This window comes from Montipora capricornis, chromosome 2 (genome assembly GCF_036669925.1).
Source record: "Montipora capricornis isolate CH-2021 chromosome 2, ASM3666992v2, whole genome shotgun sequence".
Taxonomy (NCBI): domain Eukaryota; kingdom Metazoa; phylum Cnidaria; class Anthozoa; order Scleractinia; family Acroporidae; genus Montipora; species Montipora capricornis.
In genome coordinates, this window is record NC_090884.1 from 5,304,447 (window position 1) to 5,320,907 (window position 16,461).

The 16,461-nt window shown below is 38.4% G+C and overlaps 1 protein-coding gene across 2 annotated transcripts in view; it reads left to right on the plus strand.

Moving 5' to 3' along the window:
* The first annotated feature begins 414 nt into the window (after positions 1–414).
* The window catches only part of LOC138038579 (chromodomain-helicase-DNA-binding protein 1-like), a 53,238-nt gene continuing 37,191 nt past the window's right edge, over positions 415–16,461 (plus strand). The window contains exons 1-8 of one of the 2 annotated variants that reach the window (XM_068884541.1): positions 415–481; positions 1,168–1,366; positions 10,234–10,450; positions 10,861–10,947; positions 11,537–11,622; positions 12,167–12,493; positions 14,118–14,480; positions 16,450–16,461. The exon at positions 16,450–16,461 is cut by the window's right edge and continues 89 nt beyond it. In XM_068884541.1, coding sequence (XP_068740642.1) covers positions 1,176–1,366; positions 10,234–10,450; positions 10,861–10,947; positions 11,537–11,622; positions 12,167–12,493; positions 14,118–14,480; positions 16,450–16,461 — 1,283 coding nt within the window. In that variant the 5' untranslated portion in view covers positions 415–481; positions 1,168–1,175. Of the gene's footprint in view, positions 482–1,146; positions 1,367–10,233; positions 10,451–10,860; positions 10,948–11,536; positions 11,623–12,166; positions 12,494–14,117; positions 14,481–16,449 lie in introns of both variants that reach the window. The other variant, XM_068884542.1, reaches the window with a different exon arrangement.

A 16,461-nucleotide genomic window follows, 5' to 3' on the forward strand; every position in this document is an offset into this window, starting at 1 on the left:
ATCTACGTTGTATCGGCTCTTGATCAAAATATTTAGTTTTTTAACTTGTAATTTACGCCGATCAGACCAAGCCAGTCAATATTCAACGTACACCGACAGGAATCTTGTCCAGGGTTGCTTGCTTGAAAACTCTGGCTTTATTTACAAAAGTTCCTGTTAGAAAGTTGCTCAGTGATTTGAAACATGTTTCCGACTCATCGCTCCAGAAATAAGTGGTCAGAGATGGTAAATATTAAACTTTACTTCTTGTTTTCCTACAATAAGGATGGACAAAAAGAGATATTGAAAAAAGCTTGAAAGAGAGAAAATCAAACGGGAACAATGGAGAAACAATTCACATGATTGGCTAAGAAACAGATAACTGACGTAAGGACATGCGCAATTGAATGGAAGTCCATAGTGCATTGCGTCATCAGACAAAGGCAAGGAACAGGCAGGGAGCGGCGCGTTTTAACCAACATGGAGGCAGAGAGGGAACAAAGTAAGCGTTTTGCTCTTGATAAATTGTTATTTTTGAGCTTTTAATGACGTTTTTACATAAATGTTTCACTTTTTCAAGTTTCTGTGTTTTTTAAGTCGAGTCTTGATGCCGTGAGGAGAGCCTCTAGTCGCTTAGATTTGCTCTATTTTCGTTGAACTTTTTCGAAAATCCAGCTTTTCTGGCCCTTGGTAGCCATATTTTTCTCGTCCCTCAAGCCTTTTTCGAGGACTATTTTGCGGTAAATTCGATCGCAAGCCTCCCGCTCTTGTTTTGTTGACTCCATTGTTCGTGTTTCACGCGGTATGGCGATAGAACCATCTGCCATGGTTTTAAGTTTTAGTTTTTTTCCCCAGAAGATTCTGAACGGTGAATTTTCGCTTCTTCGACGTCGAAGGGCTTGTACGGGTATTTGGGACTCGTTAACACCCCTCATTGGACCATTTTGGCCTTCTTCGATCGCTTTTTTATTCAACTGTTGACACGTGCCTTACATAGAAAAAGACATGTTTCTCGTCTCATTTCAAGTACGCCCTGTTTGTAATTTTGAACAATTTTCGAAGCCCTCCTCTCCAATTTTACCCCTACACTCTCCTAAGACCCCCTTTTGAAGCATGGGTACAGCCTTGTCGAAGACAGTTTGTGTTGAGTCTAATTTATTGGACAAGATTGCTTCGCGTCTTCCACAGCGATTTAAATGGCGGATAATGAATCTGATAGCGACGAAGACGTCGATATCCTTTCAAGTGTTGACGAAGGAAGGGGTTCTATAATGTTTGGAGAACATTTTGCCCACCATTTTCAACCATCGACCATTTCTCTTGGCCATATTGGAAGCCTTCATGGATCTACGGGCATTTCTTTTCCGCAGCAACAAAACGTCGCGAGGTAAATGGCCTTTGGAAATTATGCCATATTAAATTGCCGCCATATTTTCTTTGTCTTCGCGATCGAAGCTTGTTTTGTGTAGCGTGTATTTTCGCGAGAGAAGGTTCTGTAACTGTTCTCGAAGGTCCCTTCGTGGCAGACGAAAAGTTGACTCAGTAGACATTAAGACTGAAGTGGAAGGTACAAAAGAAACGGGGGAAAATAAAAAAATACTCGATGCTTTTATTTCACCGCGAAAGCCAAGTGTTGAAGTGTCTGTTCGTGCTATTTTTGTAGCTTTCTCGTTAACCGATCTTTTACATTTTCTTTTACATTCACCCGGTAATATTTCCCATTTTGTTTCATGTGCTCCCGACTTATCCCGACTTTTGTTTTAAATAACCTGATAATTTGGCATGAAATACGTGTTCAAGACAGCGCCCTTTTTTGCATCAGCTTGCTTTCAGCTGATTTTTGTCTCGTTCCGTGCACGCGCCCTGGCCTTAGCTTGCTCAAATCCAGCAAAGGTGACATTGGTTTAATTCTCTATTAACACGTAACTGTAGTTATCAGTTGAAGTTATCTCTACGTAATTTTTATTTTATTCTATATTATTTGAATTCCCTTATGTTTTCCTTAAAATATGACTCGGTTGTTTGTTGAGGTTTCGAAGAAAATCGAATGCCGTGAAATCGACATGTTTTGAACGTTGTGTTTAATTTCGTTTCGATTTCGTTTTTGGTAGTGGTGAGTCTCTTAAAGATTTGTTTGAAGGATTGAGATTGGAATATATGTACGTGCAAATTATCGGAATTTGAGTGTTGCTGTTAATATATTTGAGTACACTTTACCGTTTAGAAACTCCAGCGTTGGAGTTTTCATGTTTCTTTTTTAAACGTATGTACGCGTGTAAAAAGAAAGGCCTCCATTTTGTTGGAGGTTTGAGTAATCAATTCATCTGGTTCCTCTTTTCTGTAACGGTATGCCCTTGTAGTTCCACAGGCAAACAGTGACTGTAATTTTATTTTTCACTTCAAAAATATGTATTATTTTTGCCATGTTGTGAAATGTATTAACTCTCTCATATATGGTTGGCATATTAGGAATAGTGGCTATCATAGGTGGTTGGCAAAATTTGCCTCCATGTTGATTCATGTTCAAGATTTCGTAGGTAGAAGTTGATGAATGGTCCATTCATTGGTGATTCGACACATATATGTTTTGCTCAAGCAGTTTTAACCCTTAACATTGAAAGAATTTTTGTTCTGAAAGGTTAAGAGATGTAAGTGAGCCTTTCATCTGAAATTAGACTTGAGTTCTGGATTTCCAATCTGATCATTAACTCGTTTTCCTTTGAAATAACTAAATTTTATATGATGTCACTAAATGTGAAGTATAATTTTTGTCAATGTTTATCAAGCGTTGCCAAGTATCAACCTTTTTTAAAAAATCAACCTTTGTAAAAAATATCAACCTTGAAGCTTTCACTAGGACTTCTTATACTCATCACTGGCATTATGACGCGAGAAGGTTGTCGGGAAGGGTGGTATCTCAGAACATTGGAACAAAATTTGGATGCAGTAACCCTTTCAAAAAGGTGCTTTTCTTGACGCAATGTTTTGACCTTTCAGAGAATAATCTTGCTTCCAGAGTTTATAGTTCACCTGAATTTTTCTTCGATTTCACTGAGTTAGTGTAGTTGTCTTACTGCTGTTAGTGTTAATAATGTATTGGTGGAGCAATAAGTCTAAAGGTATACAACTTAAAATTAAGGTTTGAAAGGTAGCTTTTATTATTATGCTTTTGTGATGGACAGGAATTGAAGTTGAAACAAATTTTATGTTGTCTGGCTTGCGGTGAACAATGGAAATAAACTATAAAGCTAGTCAGGATAAAAATATTTGTAATCTGAAATGCCAAGGGAAGTTAACTGAAAATATATTCTGGCTCTGTGCAAACTGTGGCAAGCATTTGTGGAGGTTTTTTTTCCTGAATGTTTTCAGAAAATTCAGGAATGACAACATGCTATGCCTTCCAAGGAAATGATCAAAGAGTAAATGCAAAAAAAAAAAAATATCAAAATTAAGAAAAAAACATTGACATCTTCTTCCTGGCCAGATTCTTTATCTGGATTTGTGAAAGTAAAGGGAATATTCCAAGAACAGAAAGCTGGACACTTTCCCTAAGATGGAATTAAAAAGGAGATTAAGCCTTACTCCGTTGATTAGTCCACAGGCAATGGAAGAGTGCATGGTGTCACGTTATTTTCAGACAGTTGTGACGGCCGATTCAACTGATTAAGGAAAATGTTTCATAAAAACTTCAAATTGCGGTGTTTCTTTTCAAAAATCCATTTTATGGACGGCCAGATGAATAAAGTTCACTCACCCACTATTTTCTGGGTTGTCCTGAGTGATTGGATGGGTTTTTGGGATGCTTCGATTTCCCCTACAGGTCCGATGTGTCAACATATACAATATAAATAGACAAAATGTGCAGCTTCCAAGACGGATCACGGTCAAGTGCCTCCAGAATTTAGCTGAATTTCTCCCACTTCTAAAGGTCGCTCACCTCCCAGCCTTGGGCATATAAAAAGTCGATAATGTTGCTAGCATCGGGCCAAAATTCATCACATTTACACAGCTCTGCAACCTCAAAATCCTGCTTGATTTTCAAGCTTCGCTCAGGTTTTTGCCATCGCCATATGATCTGGACAGAAGTGATCAATCATTGGAATTTGATCAAAATCAAGTTAACCAATCAAAAATCGCTGAGTTTTAATTTTGTCCCTCTTGGGGGGAATCTACGCTTTTTGATTGGTTAATTTGATTGTGATCACATTCCAATGATTGACCACTTCTGTCCCGATCATTACATGGCAATGGCAAAAACCTGAGCAAAGCTTGAAAATTGAGCAGGATTTTGAGGTTGCAGAGCCGTGTAAATTCAATGATTTTTTGCACAATGCTAGCAAAATTATCAACTTTTCATGTGCCCAAGGCTGGGAGTCGAAAGACCTTTCAGTGGTAAGAGCTGGACTTAAACCTGGAAACTCTCAAAGAAAGTCCCAAACCAGTTGGCCATGCTAACCTTTGAATCTGTGTCAGAAAAATTAATGTAAAACTGAAATGAAAGTGATCATGGAATACAGCAGAAAATGTATGGTGACGTTAGATACTGTAATTAATCTGACTTTTTTACACTGTCATTGAGGTTGCTCACACTTCAGATCTCACTTAACATTTGCTGTGCAAAAAAATCAACAACCTTCTTTCAATAGTGTGAAAGGCCAAATGTCTTGGTGTTTCCATGGAACCAATCAAGGCCATTTAAGTAATGTTAATAGTGATACATGAGGCAGCAGGTTGGTTATTTAATAGTGATACATGAAGCAGCAGTTAACCTAGCAACCTTTGTGGCTTTCTTAATTGGTGTTGATAGAAGAATCCTCCTTACAAGAAGGGGTTTCTCTCCACTAACTAAAACATTCACTAATATAAATTAGCAGGTAGTTTGAGGGGAATATTGTGTCTGTGAATGGTGAGTGGAGGAAAAATCATAGACAGAAGTTAGAGTTAGCCTGAAAAATGAGGGGGAGGAAGGAAGGAAGCAAACTCTCAACCCCAAAATAAGGTTAACAAATGAAACAAACTCTGTGTGAAATTAAAAACTTTAATCTCAGAAACAGCCAGACAGAACATACATATGAAAAACTAAATCACGTAGGAGGGATTAATAAATATTTGACCATGAAAATTATTCGTTCTTGAAAATGGGAATAATAAAGATGAAAAATCTTTACACTAAAATCCTCATTCTTAAAAAGTATATGGAAAAAAACTAAAGAAATCCCATGGAATATGAAACACAGGTTCCACAAGGCGAATCCAAAAATCCCAAGGATAAAGACAAGCTGACTTCGACACCATTAGGCTCGTAAATGGCTGCGAATCTTCAGGGGTAGAACGCAATTGAGCAAGGGGGTTTCTAGTCCAGTACCAGACCTCTACCTGACCCCCTCGTGCCGAGTTAAGGAGGGAAATAGAGAAGAACGACAAGCCGCAACCCTGGACAAAAACCAACACTAAAAACCATGGACAGACTAACACGACCAAAGCTTCCAAGTTGATTAACCAAAAATGGAAAGTAACACTTACCAAAAACACAACTCATCATGTGTATCATGGAAGTTCCAAAGCAAAATTGTAGTTAAAAATAAAGGAAAAAAGGATACCTGGTTACTTACATGGAAGAAAAAGTGTACTACATGTACTATCTGGCTGTTTCTGAGATTAAAGTTTTTAATTTCACACAGAGTTTGTTTCATTTGTTACCCTTTTTTTGGGGTTGAGAGTTTGCTTTGTAAATTTCTCCCCCTCATTTTACAGACTAACCCTAACTTTTGTCTATGATTTTTCCTCAACTCACCATTCACACACACACACACACAATATTCCCCTCAAACTACCTGCTAATTATTGAATGTTTTAGTTAGTGGAGAGAAACCCCTTCTTGTAAGGAGGATTCTTCTATCAACACCAATTAAGAAAGCCACAAAGGTTGCTACATGTAGGTTAACTGCTGCTTCATGTATTACTATTAAAATAATAACCAAACTGTATGTGACCAGAGGCTCGTGACCTTGAAGGGTTTAACTCTGTTTGAGAGCAGGGGTTTTTCGAGTTTTAAAATTTCCTTATTTGGATGTAACATAGCTTGTGCATTTTCCTGCGTGTGCAGCTTCGATCTTATTTTTGTCCTTTTGTGTGCATAAAATTGGTGTTCTGAAATCCCCAGCTTTCTTCCAAGGAAAAGAGTTGCAAGTTACGTGCTTCAAGGTCATTTGCTTCTAAGATGTGACAGTCATTTCACTCATTTAAATTCACTGAGTTTGAGCTTGCAAATGGAGAGTATCTGTTTGATGAGAGAGTCTAATTTGTTTTTGCATTTACTACGATTCTCAGTTGAGCACGGCAACTTGCTTTGTTTCCAAGAGTAAGTTTTAGGGCTTTGATGTCATGAGCAATAAAGCCCGCCAAAATCAGACTGGTAAACGTTACCAGTTAAATGACGTCAAAACCTGAAAAGTTACCCTTGAAAATGAAGCAAGTTGCCCTTGACAACATGTGAACTTTAATCCTGAAACTTTGTCATCAAACTTCTCTAATGTCGTACTCAACCGAGAATCGTAGTAGTAAGCACGTGAAAGTGTTCCATAGGGGGGGCAGGTAGTGCCCACAGGTATTGCTGACCTCGACTCTGATTGAGCGAAAAACGGTTTGTTGACCAAACCTATTCGATGTTTGCCCTGATTTCAGTGAGGTTAGCTTGAAGATTAGGGCTTGGGTGATTTCTTGAGGCCTTATCATTTTTTTATGTTGATCAGAGGTGAACAATGTGAGTTGATCCAGGCTGACTTTTTTGCCTTCTTGTGCAGGCATTTTGGTGTTAAGTTCATGTCAGAAGTGTTGGTGTAACAAAGACACCTGGTCACATAGCTTTTAACACCATCTTCTAAAAGCTTATGCATTAGAAAACCATTTCATATGAAAGTATCTCTTTTGAAGCTTGAATGAAACTGTTTTTAGTAATTTGTTACAGTGACCCACCCTTGTGGATGGCTTTTGTAGATGCAATGTCACATGGCTCAAACTCAACTTACCGTACATATTCAGCTATAAGCTGAGCGACTTTTACACAAATCCACACTCAATTTGGGCAAATATGAAGCCATAGAAGGGGTCTCGGCTTATAACCGAGTATTTTTGATAAAAAAAATTCTCAGCAAATTAAAACAGTAGCAAATGAACATGTATTCACTTACAAGCCGGGCTAAATTACTGTTGAAGTGAAGAGCAGTGGTTGTTTTATGGACTCTTATTTGGTAGCCCACAAAGGAGCCGTTTGTGTTGTTGTGTGATTGGGATCGATCTTACTGCTCGTCTCCTTCATCACTGTCGTCATCCATTTCCTTGTCTTCACAATTTTCTTCTTCTGGAATATGGGGCAAAACATGACAAATTAAACTTGAGATCTTATTTGCTCTGTCTTAACCCTTGACCTTCCTTAACCTTTCACAACAAAAACTTATACGGTGAAGTAAAAATAATTTATTCATTTATGCCCTTCTCCTTAGAAAAATTCACAGCCTTATGTATTGTTAATAGTCTTGGGACATATCTGGTATTCCATTAAAAGGAGCAGAAAGTAAATTGTTTTATTATATTCTTTCTAGTTCTTCACTTGAGACCAGCTTAATAAGTGTTGCATAGCATGAAATGTGGATAAAATTGAAAAAAATTACAAATCTGTCACTCAAATGTCACTTGAATAATTATGTTTGCACAGAGCCATTTACTTGTTTTTATCATTTTTTTATGACTGAGTACTTGTACGGTCCTTGAAATTCAAAATTTTGATAAAACACTCTCCAGCAAGTTTTTCATGTTGTTTCTGTTACATGAATTTGTAAAACTGTTTAAATCTTGCAAGCAACTATTTCAAACAGCGAAGAAGAGATATTAGTTTTTTGATTTTGAAGCAGTAATCTTTGTGGCGGTTAAACCTTTCAGTTGACTTCAACAAATTTCCTTTCCCGTGTGGCTGATTACCACAGAAATAATTATAATAAACATGTTACTAACCTCGTTTTTGTGGTCGGTATTGTAAAATTACAGATCCTCATTTTTTCCCGTTGATTTATGGGCCACGTACTTTGCACTTGGGCTATAAATCAGTGGGAAAAAACTTGGTTCGTAATTTTACAATACAGACCTCGAACTCGGTGAGTAAGACGTATGTATGTACTACTTTAATGTGTAGAGTGAATTTTTATAGGAATTGCGTGCACAGTGAAATACCCTGAAAATTATGCACTCAAAAGAATATTCTGGTGTGGCTTGGGTTTTGCACATGCTCACATTACATAGTATATTATTAAGTAATGTTTACAAAACGAGCAGCAATGTTTTATCAGGTTGAATAGCAAGGCATAGCCAAGTGCTTTTAGACCTGATAAAACTTGTGTTGCAAGTTTTTTTGAACAGCTTCAAAAACAAAAAGTGTGGTTCCCTAGAGTCCGAACAAAGGTTGAAGAGGAGAACATTACGTACCATACAAGAGAATTCAAACAAGCTATGCCTTATTGGCATGCTTTATAATTATACAGAATTCTAGTGAGTGTTTTATCAGTTATAGTATTTATTATTAAGCTTCATAGGCTCGTGCACATGAGGTTTTATCAATGACCAGGGCCTGGTTGTTCAAAAGCCGATTAACACTAATCCCGCCTTAAAAATTAACCAAGGATTTTATATCTCTACCCACAAATGCTGGCCAACGCTGATATTTGGCAAAACTTTACATTAGAAGAAGTCAATCTTGAAAAACAAAAATAAGCGCAAGAAATTTTCACCAAAAAGTTGAAAACACGAAACAGAAGTTACGCTAATCCTGGATTAAATTAATCTGCTTTCGAACAACCGGGCCCTGATAGGCTGTTTTTCTCATGAATGATTAAGTAGTTTTTGAATGAATTATGGCGAAACACACTCAAGAATCATTGGGAAAATAGAACGTTGGGTTTGATGTGGACAAGTTTCTTCCGTCCATCCTTTTTACAATGATGGCTGGTTCTCATGACGTTTTCATCGCTGTCCCTTGAGAATTGAATGCATTTCACAGATCGGTTACAGAACCTTGCACTCCATTTAATGCTTAACCTTTTACCAATGATGCGCACCACTATATTATAAATATACTGTTGAAGGTTCACTCGGTGAAATGGAAGAAAATGCTAACTTCTTGGAAGTCTCCGTTTTCATATTGTCACTATTATTCCAAATTAAAATGGGATTAACTATTATTCTCAACCCTTAAGGGTACCCCAGGTCAGATTAAAATCTGTAAGATATCCTTGTAGGAGGCAAAGGAATCAGAAAGCACTAGAAATAGCATCTAAGGATGTTTTTTTCGTTGACCGAACTTGTAAAGACCTTTTGAAAATCTGTGATAGTTTAAAAGAAAGGTGTCTATATATAGATACCACGGCCTATACCACCAAGTTTAAGAAAATCAGGATTGACACCCTCTTACTATCAAAATCACTACAGTGGTAAATCTGCCGTTAGAATTTTTTAATGCGGATTCCAAAAAACTTATCACATGATCCGCAAAAGAAGTCGTCACATGACATAAAAAGTTGTCACGTGGTTCGTGTAAAGTGCGTTGGCGGTCATGGCATTCAACAAGAAACACTTTTTTGGATGACGTGACATTATTTTTCGGATCACATGACAATTTGTTTAAGATCACGTGTTAAGAATCGAACCGCTTCGGATTCAAATTTCCAACGGCAGTTTTACCACTCTACTGGTTTTGATAGTAATTTGGAATCCTTTGTCTTCACATGATGTCGCTTTGGTGTCATGAAATCCATAAGACCACAACTGATCCGAGTCTTGCGCAGAAACTCTATCAGGTACTCTTTTTGTAAAATGTAAAGAGGCAGAACTAGCAGGAGGCAACCGGTTGGCTATTTACAAAGAGGGACAACCGGAAACAAAATCCAAACCAGGGGTCAATTTAATAAAACTTTTACACGTGTAACTTACAAGTGTAGCCATTGTTTTAGAGTCTGAGAACAATAGCTACACTTGTAAGTTACACGTGTAAAAGTTTTATGAAATTGACCCCAGATATCACGGAACAGGATTTGAACCTGGGACAACCGCATGCAAACTCAACGCCCTAAGCACTGGACCAAGCTGTCTCCTGCCATGCTGCCTCTTTTTCACAGTTTAGTCGGGTTGAACCCTGCGACAATGTTTTTTTTGGCTTGGCTAATTTGTCTAGTCGTCTTTATAATTTTGTGGTGTGACTTTTGATAGACAGGAAAGTGAGTCAGGCTCTGAAGGCTCAGGTAGCAGCCAGTCAGATTCAGAGTCCAATGATGAAGGTAATGAACAACCCCAAATACAACAGAGACAGCCGCTGCCGCCTCCATTATCCCATTACTACCCAGCTATGTTGTCACCTCCAAGAGACCCTCATGCAGTCAATAACAATCCCACCACCCCAACACAGAAAAAGAAGTTTGAAGATAGAGTAAGTACAGTGATGTCTGATCTTTAGTTCTATAGTGCCACTATCAGACTTCTGATCTATATCAAGGCTGTTGCCTAACAGGAGCCCGGTAGCCTGGGGCTCCCAAAGAATAGCTCTGGGCGCCTTAATTTTTCACAGCAACACCTTTCCCTCCATATGTTGGGCTCCTAAGTTCTCAGCGTTAAGCTCTGAGGGCCCCTTTAAAATTTTCGTGGGCAGCAGCCTTGTATATGTTTCAAGATCATGTTAGCTTGTCGTGGTGATTGCAGTCCTGAAAGGGCTGTTCTTGATGACAAGAGTCTTGAAAATGTGAATGGAAGTCACTGTATTTTTACTTAATGCTTAGCCTAGTTTCTTTTGGTTGTCCTTTCTCATCTCTCTTGAAATTCCAAAATTTTGTTTTTATTCAGTTTTGGGAAGAGGATCCGGAAGCCTATGGAGTACGGAGATCTAGCAGGTCAAGAAAGGAGCCTGAGAGATTTAATATCATTCAAGATGTATGTTGAATAACAATGAATGAGCTACTAAGCTTGTTAATTTGGGAGAACAGGGTGTACATGTGTACAGGTCATGGAAAACCTGGAAAGTCGTGGAATTGAAGTATTTCAGTTTCCAGGCCTGGAAAGTCATGGAATTTAATTGTCAGTTATGGAAAGTCATGGAAAATTATAGTTGTGGGTGGTATGTAAATTATTGCAGAAGTGGAAGCAAGGACAAAATAGAATGCAGGCGAGTTATGTCAGAAAATACCCCAAAAGCAAGGACGATTTTGACAATTTTCGAAACTGGCAGCTAAACCTTAGGTCTTGGAAAACTGGAAAAAGTCATGGAATTTGAAAAACTCTTAAGAGTACCAACCCTGGAGAAATTCTGGTTTGACGCTCTGAAATTTCTGGGTGTCAAATTAAATCCCTGGGATATTTCCACCTTTGTTCGCAAGCCAGTGTTTTCCAATAATAGATCATTTTTCAGTTGTAGCTAGCTAAGTTACCTGATCTAAGCCGCCAGTGACCCTGCTTTGATGCAAACCTTTCTGCGTTTCTTACGTCAATGTAGACTAATTAGAATTACTTTTCTGTCGTAAAGGGATCAGGAAGTGAGGACGGTGAGAAACATGGACAAATACAAAGGAAAAAGAAAGGAAGGCAAGGGAGGAGGATTTCATCTACCAGGTTAGAGGTCAATGTCGTTACATTTAACCATTTTACCCCCGAAAGTGTTCCCCATTGACCAGTTAAATAATTTGGTGTTAGGATCAGGTTAGCATCTTTAACCCTTTGACCCTTTGACACCCAAACCGGCCTAAACCGGCCAGTATTTTACTCAGTCTGACACCAGACGATTTTACTCGTCAACGGGGAACCCCCCCGGGAGTCAACGGTTAATTTGAACTCTGCGAGGGAAGGAGTTTTAATTAAGGAAACACACTTTCAAAGTCTCAAGGAAAAGGGGTAGTGATGTTTTTTTAATCATAGTAGCACTTTAAGTAGACGTTAGATTATAAAACCACCAAGACAATTCTAACCTAAAAAGAACCCTTTAGCAACTCTGGTGTGAATGGGTAGCTGGTGTTCAGACTTCGTTGGATTAAGATTAAGTATGCAACTTATTACCTGCATTACCGGACTAAGTGAAAGAGTTATTAATGTTAATGCATAAATAGCTTGATCTTCTTGCTATTGGTGTAAAACCTGTGCAGCTAATGTTCTTTTTCAGTGAAGATTGGTCGGCAGTAGATGGCCATGGAAGTGAAAGTGATAGCAGTGACAACTATGTCCCTGAACAAGAAGTGTGGAACAGACCCAGACCAGTGCCACGGCCAAATGCAAGGGTACCACCCGTTGTACCGAAAGTGAAAGATTCTGTCCCGCGAAAGAGAAACCTGGGGCTGTCACCACAGAAAGCTCCTAGCAGGGTGAGGAAGTTAGAGAGTGAAGAATCTGACGAAGAGGAAGATGATGATGATGATGAAGACGACGATGATGACGATGATGATGAAAATAATAGAAATTCTACAAGAAGAGCTGCAGTTACAATTTCAAGGTAAATGATTGAAATGGCGAAGAGGGTTTACATAATTATGTCAAAAAGGCGAAGTGCAGTCTTTTTCAATTTTGATTAATTTGAATATGTTTATGAACAATAAACATTGCTGAAAAGTTGATTATCTGGAGATTTTAGCTGTCACCAAGGACTTCCACTGGCAGCTAATTTACAGGGCTGGAAAAAAAATTAGTTCTTTTCACTGCCTGAAATGCAACAAGTCACCGAGGCTCGCTAGCTAGGTTGCTTTGCGAGCCTGCTTAATTAGCTCTTTCTCAATGAAATACATGTGTATATCTGGGTCCTTAGTTTATCTCAAAAATTGATTGGGGCTTCTGATAGAGCTGTTATCAAATGAGTGTTGTAAAACCAACACCAAAGTAATTACTTTGGCCAATCAAAAAGGACGGAGACAATCCAGTAAACCAATCAAAACTTGAAGCAATTACAAGATTTTAGGCCAAAGGCCACTCATTTGAAAACTGCGCTAACGATTTGAGAAGTTAAACATTATCATGCATGATCATCATTATCATTTTAAAACTGAGATTCAGTCGAAGTTGGTGTAAGTGGAGATGTGTCAGGGTTTGCACACAATTGCAAAAAGATTTTTGCGATTTTTGCCAAAATTGCAAATTATGCGAAAAATCATTAATTTAAAAACTTCCAAACTGTGTGAAAAATTGCATAAAACTGAAAAGATAGAGAAGACTAGACTCACCTTAAATTGCCTGATTTTTTGGGCATTTTTTTTCTTAAGTCGCTCTAAGTTGCCTAAAGTTACAATATTCGCCAACATCATGAAAACGTGGCCTTTTTGTGGGAGCTTTTACAAGCTTACTGTATCTCTTTACAGTTCTATTGTGACTCATTAGAGCCCTATGTTATCTCCAATGGAACAAATTTGCCAATTTTTGATTCACTGCGAAAAGTGCATGGTACTTGGAGCTTCTTTTATGAAGATTTTATACCATGAACGAACATAATTATGCATAGTTTGTAGCCTGTTGAAGGAGTCCTGTACAGAAGTACATGCATTGCCTATGCCTTATAGAGTTAAATGCGATATATTAGGGATTGTTATAAATTGAGCAAAAATTGCCAAAATCTTGATTCTTGTCGGGTACTTGCGTTATTATTCATATGTTTTCAGCTTTTAAGAATTTGGTGATTTTACGGTAAATCTCGCACAAAATCACAAAAATCGTGGGTCGTAGTTGGGGCCTTGCTTTCTTCTTTTCACTTTTTTATAATTTTTGCGAATTTTGCACAATTTTCGCAAAAATCGCAGAGATTGCAAGTCCTATTTGGGGACATGTCGTCTTCTTTTCACTGTTTTTTGCAATTTTCGCAGCTGCGTGCAAACCTGGACATAAGTGTGTAAGTGGCGTATTTTTAGGTTTACTGTTTGAACATGGTCTATCAGTAGGAAAAATATATGCACCTGCATAGCTCATCCTTTTTCCTTTGTTGTCCCACATTAATATACATGTCATAATTATATTGCATCCTTGGGACATTATTATCTGAAACAGCAATTCCATATAACTGTTTTGGAGTGTGCAACAATGTCTCTATCAGCCTAATTTAACATGAGAAATTATTTTTTTTGCTCTGGACTTAGTTACAAAGAGGAGAGTGAAGATGGAACTGACTCAGATGACCTTATCGAACAGAGTCAGGATGCCAGCGGCGACTATGTGGAAGATGACAGGGAATGCATTGAGAGGGTTCTGTACAGTCGCATTGGTCGACCAGGAGAGATTGGAGCCATAACAACAGTCTATGCACCTGATTATGAGGAAACCAGGAAGCGCGGGGAACCTCTTCCAGGTGAACCGCAAGAGGTGCAGTACTTGATTAAGTGGAAAGGATGGTCTCATTTGCATAACACATGGGAAACGGAAAAGAGTCTGACTGAACAGAATGTAAAGGGACTTAAAAAGCTGAGTAACTTCATGAAACGGGAGCATGACATTGCAACTTGGTTAGTGATAGATGATGATAATTATCAATGCTTTGGTGCACAGTAAAAGACAGTGGACATAACTTGGGGCGTAAACAAGGGGCAGGGAATGCACTGGCAGGGCCCTTGGCGCCTAGCAGAGGAGGTGCCACATGCCTGTATTGCAAACTAGGCGGGCATAGTTGCTGGCATGTTGTCCTGAGGCCAAGTTAACACAGTCCAGCGAAGTGACAATATGCCCCCAGTAACAATAAGCTTGTAAGGAAAAAATACAAGAGAACCAGAAAGCCAAACAGGATTGGGGCAGGGGTAGGGAGGAATTAAATTTCTAAACAGAAAAAGAACAAACTGAGCTTTGAAAATGTCAAACCAAGAAGGCTCACATGGCAGGATTGAACAAAAGAGCCAAACAAGGTAATCATGTGATGGGAAGTTGCACTCTCCTCCCAGGCTCTACTCAGTATTTGCTTACCAGCACTAATAATAATGATATCACTAATAATAATGATAATGATAATAATAATCATCATCATAAGATGGTAATGATAGTATTTTACAACAATACTAATTAAAATTAAATGATGACAATGCACTTTATTTAATGGAGGGGAAATACTGTACATGTGGTTTTTGACTGGTAAAACCCATTGACTCATCAGGCACTGGAGTAAAATCGTCTGGCGATAGACATAGTGAAATCTGTTAACTCTCACTCCCAGGGATCAATGAGGGAAAGAGTTAAGCAGGTTTTAGTATGAAATTATGCAATCATCTCTTGGTAAACTGGGCTTTGTCATGAACAGATCTATACATGTCAAAGGCATGTTTTGGCCTATAGCGCATGAATGCTGAACCTTTCCGTGAAGTAGGAGTGTCAATCTTGACCATTGTTAGTCTTCTACCAGAATTCCACTTATGTTTGGATCAGTGTTCTCACCAAGACTTTGTCTTAGGGAGTCTCAAGGCCCCCTTTCCTGAAAAATTGGGGTCCTGCAAGGGCTTATATTAAGTGGGACAAAGTTACTTGTGCTTCATGACTAGGGTGGAAAAGATACGTCATGATTTCTCTGTCCATTTCATCAAGGCACGTTAAGATTGGAACTCTTGCAATGGTGGCTCTTTGAAAATATTTTAAATTAATGTATTTGTCTTTTTGATGATTTGTTTGCCTTGAGACGGATCTTACAGGTCATCATCTTTTTGTCAGCGTCATAGGCAAGCCATGTGTATTTCGACTGCCATTCACTCTGAAAAACATGGTCTTTCTTCAGTGCAGCAGCTTGTTGATCTTTGTTTGCTACGTTGTCCTTTTCATCCTCTTCACCCGCGTTTCGATGATCTTGTACACTTTCTTAAATCCTTTGGTACTTATAGGGTGAAAGAATGTAATTTTCTCTGTCCCACGACAAATAACAAATCAGCCCACACTCTAAATTATCTGTTACACAAAGTACCTACCTTATCCAATATGGCAGTCAAGATGTCCAAGTTGTGCTACGCCAACAAAACAAAAGTCAATAAAATTGAAGGCTTTGAATACTTTGATAAACTATTTTTATTCAGTTGAAGCAAAGAGCTGGAGTAGTGGCTTGACCATTAAAACGCTGCTAACTTACTCAGTGTAAAAGTCTGTTTTGCTCGTAGCATCCTTGTGCACCCAAGTGGGCGCATTTGCGCGGGTTTTAATGCGCCATTCCTATTTTCCTTGCGGGAGTCCCGCAAGAGTACAGCCTGGTGAGAACACTGTTGGATTTTTTTTGTTGGATTTTTGATAGGTTGAACAAGGTAGTTGTGCATTAAAGCTTGGCTTCCTCCTAAAGCATAGTTTTTGTTTTAAAATGATTTATTTTGAGGTATAACCTTTGGGAAGATCTGTATTTAATTTAATAGAACTAGGTAATATTATTATCGCACATCAAAGATATTCCTCATCAATTTAGATATTTTAATTTTTAAGTCAAATTTGACAGCACTGTTGCTTTTTCTGCAGGAAAAAGTTTGC